General features: G+C 45.9%; 1 protein-coding gene across 1 annotated transcript in view; it reads right to left on the bottom strand.

Moving 5' to 3' along the window:
- Nucleotides 1-23,646, bottom strand: part of wu:fj29h11 (protein NO VEIN) — a 104,056-nt gene that overhangs the window by 75,412 nt on the left and 4,998 nt on the right. The window contains exons 4-6 of the mRNA XM_041216852.1: nt 15,850-16,083; nt 6,572-6,940; nt 713-1,389 (exon numbers count right to left, since the gene is read on the bottom strand). Coding sequence (XP_041072786.1) covers nt 713-1,389; nt 6,572-6,940; nt 15,850-16,083 — 1,280 coding nt within the window. The remainder of the gene's footprint in view (nt 1-712; nt 1,390-6,571; nt 6,941-15,849; nt 16,084-23,646) is intronic.

Below are 23,646 nucleotides of genomic sequence, written 5' to 3' on the forward strand. Positions count from 1 at the left end.
CTCTTGCTTATACCTTATCTCAAAAGATTTAACAAATATATGTCTGTACATGCATCAAAATGTATTTTTGTCAATGTTTATTTTGTTTTAAAACTTGCACTCAGTACTGTTAGCAGTATGTAAACACACATGGTCACATAATATATCTCTTGTCCACAGCAGGTTATCTGAGAAAATTCCTCAAAGTCTCTGTTTGCTTTAACCCACACAGTGATGTCTGAACAGTGGATTAAGGCAGATCTGAGAAGTGGGGAAGGGAAACAGTATAGATAATAAATGTACAAACAGGGACAAAACCCATCAATAATACTTGAGTAGTTTCTCTATCCCAAAGTACTGCCAGTATTTTCCCTGGTATACTCCTCTGGTAATGCAGTGTTAACATTGGTATGTGAGAAAGGCATTTGTATTCTGAGGAATTCTCTACCCATGAGGACTGCTCAGCCAATGAGTATATCTATGACCGAGGTCAATGAGATTTTTGGGCACTAAAGGAGACAAGAGATATGGGGTTAGTGCCGGAATGAAGCACTGGTGTAAACGTTCAGCTATAATCTTATTGAGTGACAGAGTAGGTTCGAGGAGCCACATGACCCTACTCCTATTCACGTATCTTATGCTCTTATATGTGTGTGTCTTTAAAAAATTGCTCTTCTCACTACCACAAGTCAAATGTATGTTTGCAAGGATCCTTTCTTTCATTCCTACATACCTTTGCTTCAGTGACGTGTTCTCCTTCAGCTGCAAGAGCACGAATAAACTCGTCAATCCGCTGATTCACTTCTTCCAAACTGATGTGCACATTTCTATGGTGGGCCAGGAAATCTGGGACTAATGTATCCACTGTCTGCATGACAGAACTATGTTCCTCCCTTACGCGTGGGAAGTAATTTTGGGGGAATCGGTCCTTTGATCTCCTCTTCTCCAGTTCTTTCTCTTTCAGCTTTTTCAGATTTTTTTTGGACATTTGTGTGTCCAACTCAGGAAAGTCATCCGAAGAGACGGTTGGCGGGGCAGGGGAAGCTGGACGCTGTTCTGCCTTTACCGAAGCGTCGATATTGTGGTTAAGCGCGCAGGGTTCGGCCAGCTGCACAGTGCTTACCGCCCACGCTGCAGGGAGAGCAAAACTGGGCACGGACACAGGGTTTTTCTTTGACGTTTCCTCCTTTTGGCAACTTCTCAATTTCGCCCGGGCTCCACCTTTCTCGGAGCCATCCTCCGAAGACGCTGTCGACGATGCTGGTGAGGCCGTTTGCCGCTCTGTGCTAGCAAATGTTACTTGCGGTGCTGGTTGTCCGGATCCAAAGGTGAATGGCAAAGGCATTGATGGAGGGAAACAGGCGAATCCACTGTTTGGTGTCATATTCTGCTTGTACATTGCAGCAGGAGCTGATGAATGAGGGAGGGGTGGGGGTGGGGAGAGAACAACATTAGCCTTTGTCTGGCATATTTCCCTGCAGTTCTTTAACCATCATAATACTGGGCTTAACTTTCACCCAAAGACACTGATTAACGCTTCTTTTTTTTAAATATATAAATGGACAACAATAAACAAACAATATTCAGGGAAAGGGTGGAGAGAAGGATGAGGAATAAGGCTAAAGGAAGGGGTGGCAGAGCAGAAGAACACTCTCCTGAAGGACAAATCAAAAGATGAAACAAGACGTAAATGGTCTTGTCGACTCTGACATCAGCTTTCAACCACATGTCACAGATCCAAAAGATTTGAAAACACATTGTACATTAACCGCACCGGCCCATATTCATTGATGCTATCATAATTCAACAGCCTAAATGTACAGAAAAGTTTGATAAAAACTGCTACCCAAAAGGTCCAATAAGTAAAAATCTTAAAGATTTTGGGGCATTAGACCATGCTGAGCTCAGAATTATTATCTGGTTTAATAAAGTTAATATGTGTTCACGTTACATTGATTTCTCACAAAGACAAAACAGTAAAAGGTGGACAGAATTGGTTAAAATCATGTTCTTTTCAAGAAGGGTGAATTTCAGGATTGTTTTTCAGTTGATCTGATGCTGACCTCTCATGCAGGTCCTTATTGTCTCTATTCTAACACCCTTCCAACTGACCTCCCTCACTCTACTCTCCGTATACTTGAGGTCATCCAAAACTCTGCCGTCCACGTCCTAATTTGCATCAAACCTTCTTGACCTATCAGTCTTGTTCTTGTAGAATAGAATTATAGAATGATTACAGCACAAGAGGAAGGCCATTCCACCCATCTGTGTTAGCTCTCTGCAAGAGCAATTTAGCTAGTCCCATTCCCCTGCCCATCTCCCAGTAGCCCTGGACTCTGTGTTTAAAATAGGTTAAAGAAGCAAGGGGATTTACTCGAATTATGCCAGAACTGAGAGGTTATATCTACAGGCTGGGGCCCTTTTATCTAGAAAAGAGAAAGATGAAGGGTGACCCTGATGCAGCTTCTGGCTCAGAGGCAGTGAGACAACCCATGGCACCACAGGGCCTCCAGTGTGATCTAGTCCTAGTAAATCCAACAGGGAATTCAGGGGAAACCTTCATACCCAGAGAGCAGTGAGAATGTGGAACTTGCTTCCACAAGGACTAGTTGAGGTAAAACAGCATGGATGCATTTAAGGGAAAGTAGATAAGTGCATGAGAATGCATGGGTACACATATCAGGAAAGGATTGACAGGCTGGTTCTCTTCCTCTCTTGAAAAATAAAAGGCCAAAGGGTGATCTCCATAAGGGAGAAAGAAGTGAAGATTACATTGATGAAGTTAGGTGAAGACTGGGAGGGGATCTATGAAGAGCATGTTAAGGACATGGTAACAGGACACCTGAAAAATTACTATGGTTAGTTAGAGGCAACGTGGTTTTATGGAAGGGAAATCTGCCTTCACCTCCACAATGACTGTGCTAAAGTGAGGTACCCAGCCCATGTGTGCGCGTGTCCTGTGCACTGGCTGCGCCTGTGTGCGCGTGTCCGGTGCACTGGCTGCGCCTGTGTGCGCGTGTCCGGTGCACTGGCTGCGCCTGTGTGCGCGTGTCCGGTGCACTGGCTGCGCCTGTGTGCGCGTGTCCGGTGCACTGGCTGCGCCTGTGTGCGCGTGTCCTGTGCACTGGCTGCGCCTGTGTGCTCGTGTCCTGTGCACTGGCTGCACCTGTGTCTTGACTGTGCCTGTATGCGTGTGTCTCCTGTGTCTTGACTGTGCCTGTATGCGTGTGTCTCCTGTGTCTTGACTGTGCCTGTATGCGTGTGTCTCCTGTGTCTTGACTGTGCCTGTATGCGTGTGTCTCCTGTGTCTTGACTGTGTCTGTGTGTGTCCTGTGTCTTGACTGTGCCTGTGTGTGTCCTGTGTCTTGACTGTGCCTGTGTGTGTCCTGTGTCTTGACTGTGCCTGTGTGTGTCCTGTGTCTTGACTGTGCCTGTGTGTGTCCTGTGTCTTGACTGTGCCTGTATGCGTGTGTCTCCTGTGTCTTGACTGTGCCTGTATGCATGTGTCTCCTGTGTCTTGACTGTGCCTGTATGCGTGTGTCTCCTGTGTCTTGACTGTGCCTGTATGCGTGTCTCCTGTGTCTTGACTGTGCCTGTATGCGTGCGTCTCCTGTGTCTTGACTGTGCCTGTATGCGTGTGTCTCCTGTGTCTTGACTGTGCCTGTATGCGTGTGTCTCCTGTGTCTTGACTGTGCCTGTGTGTCCTGTATATTGACTGCCTGTGTGCGTGTGTGTCCTGTGTATTGACTGCCTGTGTGCGTGTGTGTCCTGTGTATTGACTGCCTGTGTGCGTGTGTGTCCTGTGTATTGACTGCCTGTGTGCGTGTGTGTCCTGTGTATTGACTGCCTGTGTGCGTGTGTCCTGTGTATTGAATGCCTGTGTGCATGTGTGTCCTGTATATTGACTGCCTGTGTGCGTGTGTGTCCTGTATATTGACTGCCTGTGTGCGTGTGTGTCCTGTATATTGACTGCCTGTGTGCGTGTGTGTCCTGTATATTGACTGCCTGTGTGCGTGTGTGTCCTGTATATTGACTGCCTGTGTGCGTGTGTGTCCTGTATATTGACTGCCTGTGTGCGTGTGTGTCCTGTATATTGACTGCCTGTGTGCGTGTGTGTCCTGTATATTGACTGCCTGTGTGCGTGTGTGTCCTGTATATTGACTGCCTGTGTGCGTGTGTGTCCTGTATATTGACTGCCTGTGTGCGTGTGTGTCCTGTATATTGACTGCCTGTGTGCGTGTGTGTCCTGTATATTGACTGCCTGTGTGCGTGTGTGTCCTGTATATTGACTGCCTGTGTGCGTGTGTCCTGTATATTGACTGCCTGTGTGCGTGTGTGTCCTGTATATTGACTGCCTGTGTGCGTGTGTGTCCTGTATATTGACTGCCTGTGTGCGTGTGTGTCCTGTGTATTGACTGCCTGTGTGCGTGTGTGTCCTGTGTATTGACTGCCTGTGTGCGTGAGTGTCCTGTGTATTGACTGCCTGTGTGCGTGTGTGTCCTGTGTATTGACTGCCTGTGTGCGTGTGTGTCCTGTGTATTGACTGCCTGTGTGCGTGTGTGTCCTGTGTATTGACTGCCTGTGTGCCTGTGTGTCCTGTGTATTGACTGCCTGTGTGCCTGTGTATTGACTGCCTGTGTGCCTGTGTATTGACTGCCTGTGTGCCTGTGTATTGACTGCCTGTGTGCGTGTGCGTCCTGTATATTGACTGCCTGTGTGCGTGTGTGTCCTGTATATTGACTGCCTGTGTGCGTGTGTGTCCTGTGTATTGACTGCCTGTGTGCGTGTGTGTCCTGTGTATTGACTGCCTGTGTGCCTGTGTGTCCTGTGTATTGACTGCCTGTGTGCCTGTGTATTGACTGCCTGTGTGCCTGTGTATTGACTGCCTGTGTGCCTGTGTATTGACTGCCTGTGTGCGTGTGCGTCCTGTATATTGACTGCCTGTGTGCGTGTGCGTCCTGTATATTGACTGCCTGTGTGCGTGTGCGTCCTGTATATTGACTGCCTGTGTGCGTGTGCGTCCTGTATATTGACTGCCTGTGTGCGTGTGCGTCCTGTATATTGACTGCCTGTGTGCGTGTGCGTCCTGTATATTGACTGCCTGTGTGCGTGTGCGTCCTGTATATTGACTGCCTGTGTGCGTGTGCGTCCTGTATATTGACTGCCTGTGTGCGTGTGCGTCCTGTATATTGACTGCCTGTGTGCGTGTGCGTCCTGTATATTGACTGCCTGTGTGCGTGTGCGTCCTGTATATTGACTGCCTGTGTGCGTGTGCGTCCTGTATATTGACTGCCTGTGTGCGTGTGCGTCCTGTATATTGACTGCCTGTGTGCGTGTGCGTCCTGTATATTGACTGCCTGTGTGCGTGTGCGTCCTGTATATTGACTGCCTGTGTGCGTGTGCGTCCTGTATATTGACTGCCTGTGTGCGTGTGCGTCCTGTATATTGACTGCCTGTGTGCGTGTGCGTCCTGTATATTGACTGCCTGTGTGCGTGTGCGTCCTGTATATTGACTGCCTGTGTGCGTGTGCGTCCTGTATATTGACTGCCTGTGTGCGTGTGTGTCCTGTATATTGACTGCCTGTGTGTCCTGTGTATTGACTGCCTGTGTGTCCTGTGTATTGACTGCCTGTGTGTCCTGTGTATTGACTGCCTGTGTGTCCTGTATATTGACTGCCTGTGTGCGTGTGTGTCCTGTATATTGACTGCCTGTGTGCGTGTGTGTCCTGTATATTGACTGCCTGTGTGCGTGTGTGTCCTGTATATTGACTGCCTGTGTGCGTGTGTCCTGTATATTGACTGCCTGTGTGCGTGTGTCCTGTGTATTGACTGTGCTTGGGTGCATGTCTGTCCTGTGTTTTGCATGTGCCTGTGTGCCTGTGTGTCCTGTGTATTGACTGTGCCTGTGTGTGTGTGTGTCCTGTGTATTGACTCTGCCCCTGCGTGTGTCCTGTGTATTGACTCTGCCCGTGTCTGTGTGTCCTGTGTATTAACTCTGCCCCTGTGTGTGTGTGTCCTGTGCATTGATTCTGCTCCTGTGTGTGTCCTGTGTATTGACTCTGCCCGTGTCTGTGTGTCCTGTGTATTGACTCTGCCCCTGTGTGTGTGTCCGTGTCCTGTGTATTGGCTCTGCCCCTGTGTGTGTCCTGTGTATTGACTCTGCCCCTGTGTCTGTGTGTCCTGTGTATTGACTCTGCCCGTGTCTGTGTGTCCTGTGTATTGACTCTGCCCGTGTCTGTGTGTCCTGTGTATTGACTCTGCCCGTGTCTGTGTGTCCTGTGTATTGACTCTGCCCATGTCTGTGTGTCCTGTGTATTGACTCTGCCTGTGTCTGTGTGTCCTGTGTATTGACTCTGCCCCTGTGTGTGTGTGTGTCCTGTGTATTGAATGAAGCCAGGTGGAGATGTGAGGGTGGGTGAGAGAGTGAGGACAGCATCGATACACAGGTCACACACGCACAGGAAGAGTCAATACACAGGACACACAGAAAGGGACAGAGTACCTCACTTCACCAGAATGACAAACTGCTTATTATTCCTGTTTCACACAAGAAAATTTGAAATCTATATTAACGATTTAAAAATTGAAGTACCTTGTGGCTGTTGAGCAAGTGGAAATTGGCAAGAACTGGTAGAGTTTTTATTTACAAATTCCATTCTCAGTACAGGCGCAGACGCTGGCTTCGACCCTTGAACCTTGTGCGCTCCTGATTTTGCTGTCCCACTGGCTTTTGTGGGCTTTGGTTTGATATAAAAGCTTCCTCCTGGCATGGGGACCATATCCAGCACATCCTTCATGGAGCTGATGAGGCCTCTTATGGAGCTGAATCCGTAAGATTTTGTTATTAGGTTTCGCTGAAATTTCTTCTGGTAGATTTCGGCTAATTTTTTTTCAGGAATGCCATCAGGTTCAAGTAAGAAGAGGTCCAGGATCTCACCACGGACTTTCTCCATCAATTTGACTAGAGAAACACAACACGGTTAATTTTGTACAAGGTTATACCCTCTTTCATGTGAAAGTAGTATGAGAAATTCTGAAAAACCATTTGCACTAATCTTACACATCTTCTATTGGCCAGTTCCAAGGGATCAGTGTAGACTGGAGTGAGGTGACCAGCAGTAATGAAGGATGTATTAAAAACAAAAAACTGCGGATGCTGGAAATCCAAAACAAAAAACAGAAACAGAAATACCTGGAAAAACTCAGCAGGTCTGGCAGCATCAGTGGATAGGAACACAGTTGATGTTTTGAGTCCTCATGACCCAACTGTCAACTGTGCTCTTCTCCTCCGATGCTGCCAGACCTGCTGAGTTTTTCCAGGTATTTCTGTTTCTGTTTACTAAGGGGTATTGTCTGGCACATCATCCACCAAAGAACTGCAGTCACTAGATAGCAACAGCTTGAAATAGGGAAATAACAACATTCCGTGTGTTTTGCTCAAACACTGCTTCCACAGATTGGATTTGCCCAAATAGGGCAGAAGCCATTTTGAATACCTGTATATTCTCTTACATAGAAGCACACAGTCACTATCCTACATATCAACATTTACAATGGGAAAGCCGTATGTAAACACATGTCTGTCACGCTTCGTTAAAGAGCCGATTAAATCACTCAAAAAAAAGCTTTACCCCCTGCGCCACCCGTTAACCAAAATTTTCACGTCCAAAATAAGATTTTTAAACAAGTTTTTAAAAGTCCAAGAAATTATATATTTTGCCAGAAAATGATCAATTGTCTTTTAATACCTTAATGACGTTCTGAGTCCATGGCCTCAGCCAGTTTCATAAGTGTGAGCTTGCAATGGACATTTCTACTTCAATAATTAGGGAACACTCGACCACAGTTATATACGAACACTCGACCACAGTTATATACGAACACTCGACCACAGTTATATACGAACACTCGACCACAGTTATATACTTTGAGTACCCGCAGTATGACAAAGTTCTAAGTTTGCAATCAGTACAGCAGGGGCTGGGCGTTGCGCCGTGACATCCATGGAAAGTCAAGGGTTGCTTTGCGTTTCATAAACAGCTTAAAAATTCAATCTCCATTTTCTCTCAAGAGCTGATTGTGTAGGGCGTTTGGCAGAGAAACAGGCCATTTGGCCCAACCAGTCCATGTCGATGTTTATGCTGCACTCGGGCCTTCTTTCATCTTTCTTCATCTAAATCTACCATCATAACCATCTATTACCTTCCCCCTCATGCGCTCGTCCAGATGGCCCTTAAAAGCATCTATGCTATTTGCTTCAACCACTCTCTGGGTGAAGAGGTTTCTTCAGAATTCACTACTGGGTTTCTTGGTGACCATCTTGATGACCTTTAGTTCTTGGTCACAAGAGGAAACAAATCCTCTCCAAATTCACCCAATCAAAAGCTTTCATAATTATAAATTCCTCTATTAAGTCATTCCTCAGCCCTTTTTCCAAGAGAAATGAGAACCAGCTTGTTGATCCTTTCCTGACCTGTGAACCCATTGCATTATTAATAGGTTAATTTCAGACAAGTAAAGTTAGCAAATGCCGTGTTTCCCTCGTTTTTCCTAATTTAGTTTAATTGGTTTCACTAAAAGAAAAGCAAATGCTGTGTTCTATTATAAACGGCTTATGTACACGTGTGATTAACACTCATGGTGATGGTTACATTAAAAAAAAATGGTTTTTCAGAAGGGGAACATGGCACCAGAATCCAGCCCACACTCACCATCACTGATACTTGTTTTTATTCCAGATTTATTTAAGTAACTGAATTTAACTTCCCCAATTGCAAAATGGTGGTATTTGAACTTACGCCCAGTTTCCTGAACTTACAGCCACTGCGCTACTGTATCTGGCAGAAAAGTTCTTAAATGTCATAGGACAGGGAAATATCGAGAGGGTTCTCGGAGTCAAGGGGAGGTGTGGTAAGCGCCAAAGGGATGATGGGAGGTGTGGTAAGCGCCAAAGGGATAATGGGAGGTGTGGTAAGCGCCAAAGGGATGATGGGAGGTGTGGTAAGCGCCAAAGGGATGATGGGAGGTGTGGTAAGTGCCAAAGGGATGATGGGAGGTGTGGTAAGCGCCAAAGGGATGATGGGAGGTGTGGTAAGCGCCAAAGGGATGATGGGAGGTGTGGTAAGCGCCAAAGGGATGATGGGAGGTGTGGTAAGCGCCAAAGGGATAATGGGAGGTGTGGTAAGCGCCAAAGGGATAATGGGAGGTGTGGTAAGCGCCAAAGGGATGATGGGAAAGGCAGTTGTCCAATAGCCTGAAGAGACACTAACCACCCACATTTTCCCGGATCCTCTTTACCCAACAAGACTGTGAGACCAATTTTTACTTCAATACTGTCAGATGGATCCCAGAAACCCATTGTCACCAACCTGGGCCCAAACCGGTCACCTCCCCCTACCCGCCACAACTCACTACCGCTGGATCCAAGTACTCACTCTTCAGACTTCCCCTCAGCCAATCCCTGAATCCCTTCCATGATTTCCCTCTCCAATTCTCCCAGATCCTCTCTCACACAACAGATCCGAGGATCTGCCCTGGTTTTCCAGGACCTTGAGGCTCCCTGGTAAGTTCCACTAGAACCTCAGACCCCATGATATTCCAGACATTGCCCAACTGATCCTAAGAATCTTCAGCGAGTCAGTAACTCTGATCATCTTGGCACAACGTCCGTGTTCCAAAACAGCTGACTCACCCCAAACAACACCAACAGGAAATTTACTTTTATAAAGAAATACAAACTTAACATCAAAGATTTTGCGAGGCTGTTCAAGAAGGATACAGCCACTGTGAAAATATACATATATATGATTGGAAAAATCACATCACAATACATCTGAACTCTTAAATAACTGCCCATCCTCTAAGTCATCCTAGTTATACATTCTGTAAATCAACTATTGCAATCCCTTCATTACTGTAACTCATTACAGCTTTCTGTTATTTGCAATTCGTAGCTCTGAACACCCTGGCCATTCTCAGCTCTTGACAGTTTGACAAAAACTATAATCCTCACTTTTTATACTAGGGAATTAAGAGATATGCGCCGAATTAAACAATGCTTCTCGATTCTACGTTCCATTAACTAAGAAACAACTTTCAAATTTGCTTAACATATTGCTAGGTTCTTCCAACAGTTAACTGTAGAGGTTCATCAAAACTCCTCTGGCGAAAGGCAGAAAGATCTGTACTAGAATGTGACAGCACTGGTCCGCAGCAGCCACACAACAAACGCTCGACCTCAGTGGTAACATCACAGGGCTGTGCCACTGTAAGGTGATCAGGAATTCCCACAGGAAAGGACTGAAAGGAAAATTATGAAGTCATTCCTGAGCCTACTCTCACACAACTTCTAGCAGCTGGTTCTAGAGGTGCACTGGTTGAACTCCGGAGAACAGGGTCACCCGGCACTCCACTCCACGCACGGGGCTGACGCACAGAATTGTGATCCACAGCAGGACAGAACATACAGAAACCCTTCCTTTTCCCACAGCTGTGTATAGAAATATCCTGTGCAGTAATTTCAATCAAAGACAAAAAATAGCCTTTGAATGCTACAACCACAAATCTCCGGCAATGTAATCTGTTCACTCGACCACCAGAGAAAAGCCTAAATATTAGTACCACCCGAAAAGCATGACCACAATAACCTAAAAGAACACAGTGTTTACCAAAATTACCAAGAGAATAATGTTTACTAAAATCACCAAGACAACACCGTCTTATTTAAATCACAAGGAGTACAGTGTTTACTATAAAAGCTAGTTCTGGCTTACCATACACTGAAGCACAAATTCAGTCAGAAAAAATTACTGTACTCATCAGCCCTGAGCTGAAATAGCAGACACCCAGTAACCAGCTCACACTGTTTCCTCCCTTTAAAAACACTGTACTGTACGTCTCTTTCCTTGTGCTGCAACAGCTACAGACCTCTCACCCAATGAAAAGCATCAGGGTGTGATGATGAAACGAAACTGAAACTGACCAGGCTTCAGGAATGGAAAGCAAGTGTGAAGTAAAAATATTACAAGAAACACAATACCAGAGCTCTTTTTTTCCAAAACAATTTATATCCTAATTTCTACTGGCCTTGTATTTATACAGACAGAGACACTTAGTATGAAAATGTTAAGATATACATGTAAGTGGCTTATTCAAGTTATAAATTGTCACAATTGGGGTGGAAATTTAAAATAAGGCTGATACATTTTTTTTAAAACCCATTCACAGAACGCAGATGTTACTGGTAAAGTCCAGCATTTATTTTCCATCCAATATTACCTTTAAGAAGATGGTGGCCTTCATTACAAACTGCGCTTTCATCGCACAGACTCGCTAAGAACAGCGGCTTTCTTTCCTTAAATGACTTCAGTGGTTTTTTAGGACAATCCACTAGTTCCACCATTATTGGTGCTAACTTTTTATTCCACATTTACTTAATTAAATTTAAATCCCTCCACAGCCAAGGTGGAATTTGAACTTGTTTTTCCCAGATCAAAGGTACAGGTTCCTGAATTAGGAGTTCAGTATTATCACCACTGTGCCTCCAGCTAATTTACATATATCATTTAATGTTCATATCTGTGCTTAAATAGCTTGGTACTATTTTTAGGTACTGTGGGAAGATTCATGTACTCATGGAGAATACAAAAGTCTACCACAAACGCAAGCAGCTAAGTGGGCTTATCCCAAAATTAAAGTACTTGTTTAGTAATGCCCACACTATACATTTCCTGGGTTTACAGCAGCTACCATCACCTTCTCAAGGGCAACTAGGGATGGGCAATAAATGCTGGCCCAGCCAGCGAAGCCCACGTTAATTGCTATGAAGATCAGCACAACCTCGAATTCAGATCTAGATGGGTATTTTGTTACAGAACTGTATTTCTTAAATTCCTCCCAACAGTAAAATACTGAATTCACTTGAAACAAAGACTGTGGATCTGATTTGTTTTTAGACCTGTGCAATGAGTCAGTAGATTTCCCACTTTATTTTCATTTTCAATTTCCCTTTGGGCTCTGAGCGGAGCCTACAAGACTGACGTTATAAATTCCTCAAAATCACATGACGCTGCTCCCAAGACAAACAGATAAGGCTGGTCACATTTAGTTACTAAGATGTGTGGGCAGAACTGAGCGCTCACGATGAGCTTATCCATGATTTTATTTAGCAATGCACCCAAAAATATGCAGATGTGCCAATCCTCACCTTCGATCACTCAGAATCTTGTAGAAACTATGCCCAATCTCACTGCTTTCTAGTCCCAAAATATATGTTCTAAAGTTGGTTAAAACATGCACAACAATTAAAGTTATTATAAGGCTGCATGTTAAAAAGTCCAGAGCCCACAAAGCCTCACATATTGCTTGGCAAGAATTTAAACTACATTCCAACACTCAGTGTCATATTCCAGAGCTCCGAGTTTCCAGCCCCATAACCTCCGCATCACCAAGACTTCCACATTCACAAGATCACTTCTTTGTCCTGTCTCAGCTCATCTGTTGCTGGAACCTTTGTCTGTGCTTTTGTGCCACGTCCAGCCTTAACTATTCCAATGCTTTTCTGGTCAGCCTCACCTCTTCCACCCTCCATAAACTTCAGCTCACCCAAAACTGCTGCCCATCACTAAATCCCATTCACTCACCATCCCACCGTGATCACTGACCTACACCGGCTCCTGGTGCAGCAACGCCTCGATTGTAAAAGTCTCATCCTTGTGTTCAAATCCCTCCACGGTCTTGCTCCTCCCTTTCTCTGTAACCTCCTCCAGCCCCAACACCTCGAGAACTCCACTCTAGTGCACCGCGATTTAAATCACCCCTATGTGGCGGGGGGGGGGGTTGCTGCTGCAGCTGTACTTTTGGCTGTCTAGGTTCTCGGCTCTGGAATTCTGTCCCGGAAACTCTCCATCTCTCACTCCTCCCTTAAGATGCTTCTTCAAACCTACCTCTTTTAACCAAGTTTTTGATCATATATTTCCCTATGTAGCTCAGTGTCAAATTTCATTTGACAACACCCCTCCTCCCGGTGTTGCTTTACTCAGCTAAAGGCGCTATATAAATACAAGTTGTTGTTCCATTTTTTTTTTGAAAGATAGCTATAAACAAACTGAGACCTTATGTCTTCTTATACACCCTGTTACTACATCTCAGATTCAACACTGAAGCATCCAAGGTGTTTTGGAGCAAGCCAAGGAGCAGTTCCCTTCCACATGGAGAAGCTGGGAGTTATCCTCCTGGGAAGGAGGGAAAGGCAAGAGGAGATTTAGCTCAAAATCACGATGGGTTTTAATAGCTAAGGAGAAATTATCTGTCAATGGCCAAAAGGTTGGTAGTTAAAGGGCACAGATTTAAGGTAATTGACAAAAGAACTCAAGGCATCACGAGAAAAAGATGGTTTGCACCGTAAGTTGTTATTAACTGGAACATGCTGCCTGACAGATGATGGAAGCAGATTCAAAAGTAACTTTCAAAAGGGAATTGGCTAAATACCTCAAAAGGGGAAAATTGCAGGGCTAAGGGGAAAGGGCAGGGAAATGAGACTAACTGGATAGTTCAGTCAACACAGGCATAATGAACTGAATGGCCCTCCTGAGCTGCATCATTGTGTTTCTATGAAGGAGGTGCAGCTTGTGGAATAAGGCTTTAGTCAGCTAAATTGTCCAATGGGTTAAATGGTGTAAAATTGATTATATTGCAGTAAGGAATGATGTAAACTAATCAAGCAGTGTAAAACTAATCATGCGGAGTATCTTTGAAAAGTTTGTGGTTACAACTGCATCCTGTTATATTTTATATTATAATACTTGGAAGTGCAGGGTAAAATAGGGCAAAGTCAGCATGGTTTCATTAAGGGGAGGCCATGCCTGACAAATCTGTTAGAATTCTTTGAGGAGGTAACGAGTAGGTTAGACAAAGGAGAGCCAATGGTTGTTATCTACTTGGACTTCCAGAAGGCCTTTGACAAGGTGCCGCACAGGAGGCTGCTCAGTAAGATAAGAGCCCATGGTGTTAGAGGCAAGGTACTAGCATGGATAGAAGATTGGCTGTCTGGCAGGAGGCAGAGAGTGGGGATAAGGGGGTCCTTCTCAGGATGGCGGCCGGTGACTAGTGGAGTTCCGCAGGGGTCAGTGTTGGGACCACAACTTTTCACTTTATACATTAATGATCTAGATGAAGGAACTGAGGGCATCCTGGCTAAGTTTGCAGATGATACAATGATAGGTGGAGGGCAGGTAGTATTGAGGAGGCGGGGAGGCTGCGGAAGGATTTAGACAGGTTAGGAGAATGGGCAAACAAGTGGCAGGTGGAATACAATGTGGGGAAGCGTGAGGTCATGCACTTTGGTAGAAAGAATAAAGGCATAGACTATTTTCTAAATGGGGAGAGAATTCAGAAATCTGGAGTGCAAAGGGACTTGGGAGTCCTAGTCCAGGATTCTCTTAAGGTTAACTTGCAGGTTGAGTCGGTATTTAGGAAGGCAAATGCAATGTTGGCATTTATTTCGAGAGGACTAGAATATAAAAGCAGGGATGTGCTGCTGAGGCTTTATAAGAGTCTGGTCAGACCACATTTAGAATATTGTGAGCAATTTTGGGCCCCGTCTCTCAGGAAGGATGTGCTGGATCTGGAGAGGGTCCAGAGGAGGTTCACGAGAACGTTCCTAGGAATGAAAGGCTTAACATATGAGGAACATTTGAGGACTCTGGGTCTATACTCGATGGAGTTTAGTAGGATGAGGGGGGATCTGATTAAAACTTACAGAATACTGAAAGGCCTGGATAGAGTGGACGTGGGGAAGATGTTTCCATTAGTAGGAGAGACTAGGACCCGAGGGCACAGCCTCAGAGTAAAGGGAAGACCTTTTAGAACAGAGATGAGGAGAAATGTCTTTAGCCAGAGAGTGGTGAATCTATGGAATTCATTGCCACAGAAGGCTGCGGAGGCCAGGTCATTGAGTGTATTTAAGACCGAGATTGATAGGTTCTTGATTGGTAAGGGGATCAAAGGTTACAGGGAGACGGCGGGAGAATGGGGTTGACAAACTTATCAGCCATGATTGAATGGCGGAGCAGACTCGATGGGCCGAATGGCCTAATTTCTGCTCCTATGTCTTATGTCTTATGTTATGTGCTAGACGAAACAATGGGGCCCTGATTAAATCTGCTGATCTGGTAATTTATGTAATCTTTATCTACATAGTTGTAGTTAAACTGTTTCCTGTCTTATTGTGAAAGGTACCATTTGCCTGTAATTGTATTACTGCGTTCTCCCTTTGATCGTGCTAACCATGACATAACTGTGATTTCTTGATGTACGAACCTTATATGGTTTGAATTTCCTGTTATGAGGGGTATAAACAACGCTGGATTCTCTGTTCAGTGTGTTAGACCGACTAGGCACCACGTGTGGTGTCCTGAGAAGCCTACATGCTTGAATAAATAGTGTTGCTTCTAACAAATCAGGGTTCTCGTAGTTGTGTCGCAATTCAACACGCTGGACACCACTTGATAACTCACTAAATTAATACAACAGGAAGCAGCAATGCTCATGGCAAGAGCTTGCAATGCTGGGAGAAGAAATGAGACACAAATCTTCACCCCAATTATACTGCACAAAAGGACCGATTTATGTTTTGCAAGACCCTCGCCCTATTAAACAAAAACCCAATTCCATTCTGCTGCTGAATAAAATTGGCAACATCAGCACCTGTTTCCATTTTCAGCTAGGTGCAGCATTCAGGGGAACACAAGGAGAGAATAGATGCTCTACATTTTATCCTTCATTTCTTTCTAATCTTCAGGCCACTGTTATAAAGATCCCTTCAAATTTAGTAAGAAAACAAAGTTCTTTCTTCCACATGTTAAGCCATACCTGCTGTAAACTCAGTCTCAAAAACAAGGCTATGCACTCCTGTGTGTTGAACGAATACCCTGTGCTTCATAAGATGAAGTGCCTGCTGAATAGATTTAAATCCATAGCTTTCCAGATCCAGGGGCCGTTGATAGACCTTCTTGTAGAATTTCTTTATTCGTCGTACTGGAATGCCATTTGGCTTGCCTTTAACCAGATTTGAAATTTCCTCCTGAAACACCGATATGTCAGAACCTGACAAAAGACACAGATTGTTAAAACCCTTTGATCACGTGTACCATAAGGAACAGGACTGTAAGGCTACACTTAATAATCTACCTTAATCGAAGTTGTGGAGATCTCATCCCTGTCTCATTTATTTTGTAAACAGTGTTGTGGCGCAGCCGATGGTAAAGGCTGATTTGTTCAAATCCCAGAGGGAAACTAGAAACAACTGTCATAAGCCATTTTTGCAATTTGTAATTTTGAGATGCAGACTTTGAATTCAGTCAGAATAAGACCACCAAGTCTCAGTTTTTATATAAAACTAAATTAAACATTCATTAATTTCCCAACAAATTAAACACATACACGTGGCTACAAATTACATATACACATACACATGGCTACAAATTACTACTATAACAACTCTTTAACAAATCCCCAAATTAATCACCCCCAGGTGAATCTCCACTAAGACAACAGTACCCCATAGACTTTAAATAGACACCAGGCAAAGCACACTTGACCTTACGAATTCCAAATGATGTCCCTTTGCAAGTTGGTTGGAGGCATACGGGCTGGTTAGGTCTTTAATGCCTCTCACTTACACACACACAAACTCCTTTCTTTATATAGCTAGCAAAAATAAACACATTGTTGGCTTCTTCTAGCTAGGTGCAAGATTTTACCCACAGTCTTAAATGGTTTATTCAAATGCAAATGGACACTTTACCTTATTGGTCTCCTTACTGTTCACCCAATTAACTCAAAACTACTACACATCAAAGCACCCAGATCAGCTGGCTTTAATCCAAGACACACACACACTCCTAGACATAGACCCCCACTAGAATAATTTCCAAAACATTATACACATTAACATCTCTTCATGACAGTCATTCCAAACATGTATAAAGTTTGGCCCACAAGGACAAAGGCTTACCCTATAGTAAAGGATTGCCCTACAGTAAAGGATTACCCTAAAGTAAAGTTGAACCTCTATAAAACTATAGCAACCACCAAAGTCATACACCATACAGGTTAGATCAATGCAGCCAAAACAATTCAACAATGCCAATCGCCTAACTTTGACAGCTCTACACCTGCAGGGACTACAACCGAACACTAAGCCCCAGTTAATCTACAGCAAGGACTGAAGCAAGTTCAAATGTATTCCACTTGACCAGGTGTGCAACCATTACTTTGTCTTTCCACACGACATCCAAAAACATGCATCATTCCAACAGTGACTGCAACCTTTCACCTTCTGACTAAGCTATAACAATTTGCTCCTAGCACAACAAGCTAACAAAAAGGCTGGAAATGTATGGTCTGCTGTCCCTAATATCATTGCACAGAGGTCACTGCTTTTCTGGATATTTATGCATGGACATTGCCCTATCCACTAACAGTTCAAACAATCATCTTCGATCCCCTCCTAGCCGGCTCCCAGCAAAGCCATTCAGTACAAGTAAAACACCAGCATCCACCCAATAATCCGGAATTTATTTTTATTCTTTCATGGGATGTGGGCTCCCTGGCAAAGCAAGCATTCGTGGCCTGAAGTAGTGTTGAAATTCTCATGTGGCCATTAGTTGGGTAAAGATTAATTGGGTTAACAGGAATAACATGTTTGCAGAAGCTCTGTCTCATGATGCATGGCTTCCTCTTGGAGGGGTGTACAAGCATGGCTGCCGTAACCATGGAGTCTGGGAGAAGGACTCTCCCTTACATGATTGAATAAGCCAGCTTAACTCCCCGGACACCAGAGTGGTGACTGAAATCTCCCACAACATTGCCCATCCCTAAGTGCCCTTGAACAGAGTAGTTCGCTTGGCCATTTCATTAAGAGTCAACCTCATTGCTGTGGGTCTGGAGTCACATGTAGGCCAGACCAGGTAAGGATGGCAGATTTCCTTCCCTAAAGGACATTAGTGAACCAGAGGGTTCGAGTGATATTTTTGCGGTAATCATTACTGCGCTAGCTTTCAATTCCATATTTTTTTTTAATAAATTGAATTTAAATCCCACTAGCTGCTGCTGCTGTGGGATTTGAACCCATATCCCCAGAGTATTAGCCTGGGTTACTCTGGCATTCCATTGCGCCACCATCTCCCCTTAAGATTACTCATGGTATATTCTATTCGCAAAAAGAAAACAGGATAAACATAACGTGGGCCCCACCAGCCTCCTCCCAATCATCCACAAAGCGATTGGAGGAATCAATCGGCACGGCCATCAAGCATCACCACTTACCGACGCTCAGTTTGGTTCTGACAAACTCCGTAACGTTGGCCTCAATTTTAGACACGGATGCTAAGAACTTCAGGAGAGGCAAGGATAGCTGCCCTATATCAGGGCATCTTTTAACCAAATATATTCTCAAGGAACCGCACCAAAACTGGGAAGAATGAGGGTCTGAGATAGAGCACTCTTAACACAACCAAAGGAAGTTGGTCATTTTTTGGTGGAGGATAATCAGCTCAGACCTCGGACATTGCTTCTTAAGTTCCTTAGTAAAGTGTCCTTGGCTGCTAGGTCAATACCTACTCTTCTGCCATAAGACCAGGGACAAAACCAGAGATTCCACAGTGTTCAGCTCTAAACATAACTCCTCTGATAATGAAGTGGCTCATGCTACACTACAGCAGGAATTGGGCAACATCTAGGTTTGGGCTGACAAACGGCAGTTAAAATTCATGCCACATAAACAATTGCCACTTTCAACAAGCAAGAGTCAAACACCTCCGCCTGGCCAAGACCTCCACACACACACCCCCACCCACTCACCCCCCCACACCGCCACCCACCCACCCCCCAATCAACAGAAAAGCAAAATACTGCAGACACCAGAAATCTGAAATAAAAACAGAAAATGCTGGAAATGAAACAGCGACTTTCCTATACTGTTTTGTTTAGTATACTGTATTCACTGCTCATGTGGTCTAGCCCACACTGGGAACACCAAACAAAGATTGGGTGACCTCTCTGTGGAACACCTCAGTTCAGTCTGCAAGCACGACCCAGCCTGAGCCTCCTGTTGCTCGTCGTTTCAACTCTCCAGCTTGCTCACTCTGACCTTTCTGTCCCTGGCCTGTTACAATGTTCTAATGAAGCTGAAAGCAAGTGAGAGGGACAACACCTCATCTTTCAACTTGGCACTTTACACCCTTCTGGGTTCAACATTGAGTTCAACAGTTTTATGCCCTCATCTTGCTTAATGTTTTTTTTTGCTGATTCGCTTTCTCGTTTATTCCTTCACTTTGCATTTGGATGGCTTCCATCCAGCCATTCACACCTCATCTAGACACATCTTCTGTTTCTTTACTTTGCCCACCACAAAACCCATCATTCACTCTCTCCTGCCTTACACCCTGTCACAGGCCTTCCCTTTTGCTCTTTCTCCCCACTTTCACTTGCTCAGAACTTATTACATTTTTATCTTTCCTTAGTTCTGATGAAGAATGATTATTGACCTGAAACATTAACTCAGGGTCCTCTCCACAGACCCTGCTGTACGGGCAGAATCAAGGGTTTCAGACGCTAACTCGTCTCTTTCCGGAAAGGCTCATCACATCTTGTGCCACTTCCCCCAGGAGCAGGGACCCTGGGGCAGAGGTCCCGCCCACCAAGGTTGTCGGCCAATTGGAGGCCAGCAATTCTTCTGTACTCAGCAGCGCCATCAGGGGAGGTGGTGTCTGCTCCCGGCACTACACCCACCCAAGGCTTCGGATCAAGGAGGGGGTCTAGGCCCAGGTGTGTAATGGCGGGAAGGTGGTCATGGGAGGAGATGTAGGGGGATTGACAGCAAGGGCAAGGGGTGGCTCTAAGCAGGCCCCTACCCCACCCCCACTTTGTGGCAGGTCCCTTGATCAGGCAGACTGTCTTTGAACAATGGACCCCACACTGGGGGCCTGTGGCAAACACACCAGAGTTTGCTTGTCCTGCTCGCCACAGGGTTAATCATAGTAGCAGTGGAATGAGGCCCTTAAGTGAGCTGAGTACTTCCAGCATTATCTGCTTTTCCTCCACCATCAACATTTTGATCAAGACCAAAGATTAGTGCAGTGGCTACAAGAGCAGGGCAGAGATTACGCTCCCTCCAACACTCATCTCCTGACTCCTCAAAGTCTTTCAATCATCTCCAAGCATCAAGTCGGGAGGACGATGATATATTCATCACTCGCTGAAATGAGGGCAGGGCAGTTTTCTTGATCTGCACCCTTGCCACTGGTCTCAACATCCACCCTCCTCTATCCTCAGTGGGCTAGCGTTGTATTATGTACCACCTACAGTGGGCTGTAGCAACTCACTAAGACAACTTCCTCCCCACTGAGAAGTACAAGATCAGTAATGTTGAAGGAACACCATCGCCCTCAGATTTCCCTCCAAGTCACACATGATTCTGACTTTGACCTTTGACATACATTGTTCTTACTTTATTGTCACTGGGTAAATATCCTGGAATTCCTGACCTAACATCCCTGTGGGAGCAGTATCACCATACAGACTGCAACTGTTCAAAGAGAAGGCCCACTATTACCTTTTCAGAGCATCAAGGGATGGTTTGTAATCATGTACTTGACAGCATTGCTCACATCTCGAGAACAATGTCTCTTAAGCCAGATATTGCCATTTGGACCTGGACAGGGAAAGCATCAATGACTTTCTTGTACAAAAATTCCAACACTTCAGTTCTAAATTTATTCTGAATCCAGAGTCTAGTTTGAATGGTGCATAAAATTTTCAAATAGCTCACTATTAGAACGAAGCAGTCAAAATTGTTGCAGTTATGATTGGTCCTTTATATCCACACATCTATTTAATGTACTAATCCTTTTACATCTGTGCACACTTCCTCTTAACTTTATCAATTATAAAGCTCTGTTAAAGTCCACATTATGGGCAGAATATGCAAGCTTGTTATACTCTCTCTTGTGGATTCCAGCACAATTTGCTAACAAAAGGGATTTCTATTCTGAATATGAATAGAGGAATTTATAATTGGAAAATAGAAGGGCAGAACTTCAAGAAAGGAACTTAAAACTTAAATTATGTCTTCATACCTTACTTGATGTGTCTCTCAGCTCCTAGCCCTGCTTGGTCTGAAGGCTAAACTAAATCCCTACTCAAGTGCAACACTGTAGGGAATTAACTGGGGTGTTTTTGCAAACTGTGCACGATATTTATTAAATGCTATTTTGGCATCCAATGGTAGATCAAAATGAAAACATAAAATGCTGGAAAAACTCAGCAGGTCTGGCAGCACCTGTGGAGAGTTAAGGGGTGGAATCTTTTGAAGGCAACCGGGGTGGGGGTGGGGTCAGGCTGCCGGCTGGCAAGGGCCCCATGTTGCCTCTTTTCGGGAAAGGCCTGCACACCTAGGGCTGCTCAGGCACTTGACAGGCCAGAATTCTGCGGGCCACCTCCCCGCACCCCGCCAAACCCACCGCACCCCACCCCCAAACCCCCCCGCACCACCCCCCCCAAACACCCACCCCCCGCACTTCACCCCAACCCCCCAAACCCACCGCAGCCCCCCCACACCCCACCCCCAAACCCCCCCACCCCCCCGCACCCCACCCCCCAAAACCCCCCGCACCCCACCCCCAAACATCCCCCCCCAAGGATCAAGGACCCCACGGGCAGAAGCCCCACCCACCAAGAGCTGCTGGCCAATCAGAGGCTGGTGGCTCTTCCATGCTCTGCAGCGCTGCTGGGAAGGTGGTGGCTGCAGCTGGTACTACATCCACCCGAGGCCTTGATCGCGGAAGGATCCAGGTACAGGTGAGTGATAGTGGGAAGGCGATCGCAGTTGTGGGTGGGGGGAGGTGTTGGCAGCAAGGGCAAGGGGATGCCTCTCAGCAGCCCACATTCTCCCTGCCACCACCCCCCCACCCCCTCAAAAATGCTGGGTCCCTGGGATTAGACACAGGGCCTTTGAACAAAGGATCTCCCCCCCCCACCACCCCGCCTCCCACCGGCCCCACACAACAGGAGCCACAACAAAGATGCCAGGGTTTGCTGGTCAAGCTCCCTGGGCAGCAAGTTACCCACCCACTGGGCTGATACCAGCAGCAGCACGAAGAGGCCTTTAAGGTGGCATTAACTGCCCACTTAAGGGCCTCAATTAGTGGTGGGGCAGGAAGGCCATCCACAGGCCCCCCAACTATGGACTTATGCAGGATGGAGGAGGGAAGATGGTGAGCCCCCCGACCCCACCCCACCGGCACCAAACCTGTCACAAGGGGGTGGAGCACAAGATTCCGCCCAATTTTCTACTTCTGGGGAACCCAAAACTAGGGGCTTATAAATATAAAATAGTCACATTAGGTGAAGTGGTGTGGGAGGAGGCTCGTGTGACGTATAAATGCCGGCATTGACCTGTTAGGCCTGTGATATAAATTTATGGAACTCAGTCTAGGCTGCGGAGTGAAGCTGGTAAATCCTGAGTCCGTGCCGTGCACTCACTCAGTGAACCGTCTACGCCGACAACCTGGTTTCCAATAACATTACCCGGCTGTGGGACACTGGCCTGGATTTCACGGGTGTGGCAGGGGTCGGGGTTTAACCCCGCCTCTGCCAGTTATGGGAGTCCCAGCTGACTTTATGTGCACCTCCAGGTAATTTACAGCCTGCACTCAGGGCTTCTGTCCTTTTGAGGCCTCGCTCCATGAGCCAGCAGTGCTACCAGGTGTGGTGACCACTGCCAGGGCTACAACCAGGCAAGACCAGCAACGATGGGGGTGGCCTCTGAACCCAGTTAGGGGTTGGGCTTGCCAGGGCTATTCCACCAGCGAGGCGGGGTGGGGAGGGGATCGTTCATGAGGGGAGGGATGTTGCTATGAAAGGAGTAGCCTTGCCCAGGAGCCCTCCATGGGCTCCCTTGATAACAAGTTTGTCAGAAACAACTCGTGGCGTCCCACTCCATTTTGGGCCCTGTGGTCCTCTGTGAGCCAAGCCAGGACCCCTCCACCCCAAGTTCACAAGAAGGCCTCCAGGGAATAGCTGGCTGTCTCCCCATGTGGTGAAATGTAAAACACCAGCAGCGGTGGAAAGGGGCCCTTAACTGGCTCTTAGTTGGCCTTAATTGGCAGGAGGGCCATCCTGGTGAAATGCCAGTGGGGGTGGGAACGCAAGGGGTGTGCCCCCGCCACCAACACCAGATCTTTCATCCCACCCACTTCCTGGCTCCTCAGGGCTCCATCAAATCCCAGCCATTGACTAATCTCGGATTCAGGTCCACATGCTGTCCTTTTCTTGACCTCCAGTAAAAGATGCCAAGGGTCTACCATTAGGTAACAGATTTGTCCCTGTTTGCAAACAAACTGAAATGGGACAATTAACATTCAAGCATTTAAAAGAATTATCGATCCTGTAGATGGAACAAGCTAAAGTACCAGCTGGTACATTCCTCTCCTCTTTCTTAAAGCTGTACGCCCTCTTTGACTCTCTTTTCTGCAGCTTTTACTTAGCAACTGCTGATACTGACACGGCTAAATGCAGAGCTCAACATGGGGAATCACGGGCGATTAATCCAAGCTTCTGGGGTCTGAAGGGGAGGGAGTGTTGTAACAGCAATGTAAAGGATTCAGT

This window comes from Carcharodon carcharias, chromosome 22 (assembly GCF_017639515.1).
Source record: "Carcharodon carcharias isolate sCarCar2 chromosome 22, sCarCar2.pri, whole genome shotgun sequence".
Taxonomy (NCBI): domain Eukaryota; kingdom Metazoa; phylum Chordata; class Chondrichthyes; order Lamniformes; family Lamnidae; genus Carcharodon; species Carcharodon carcharias.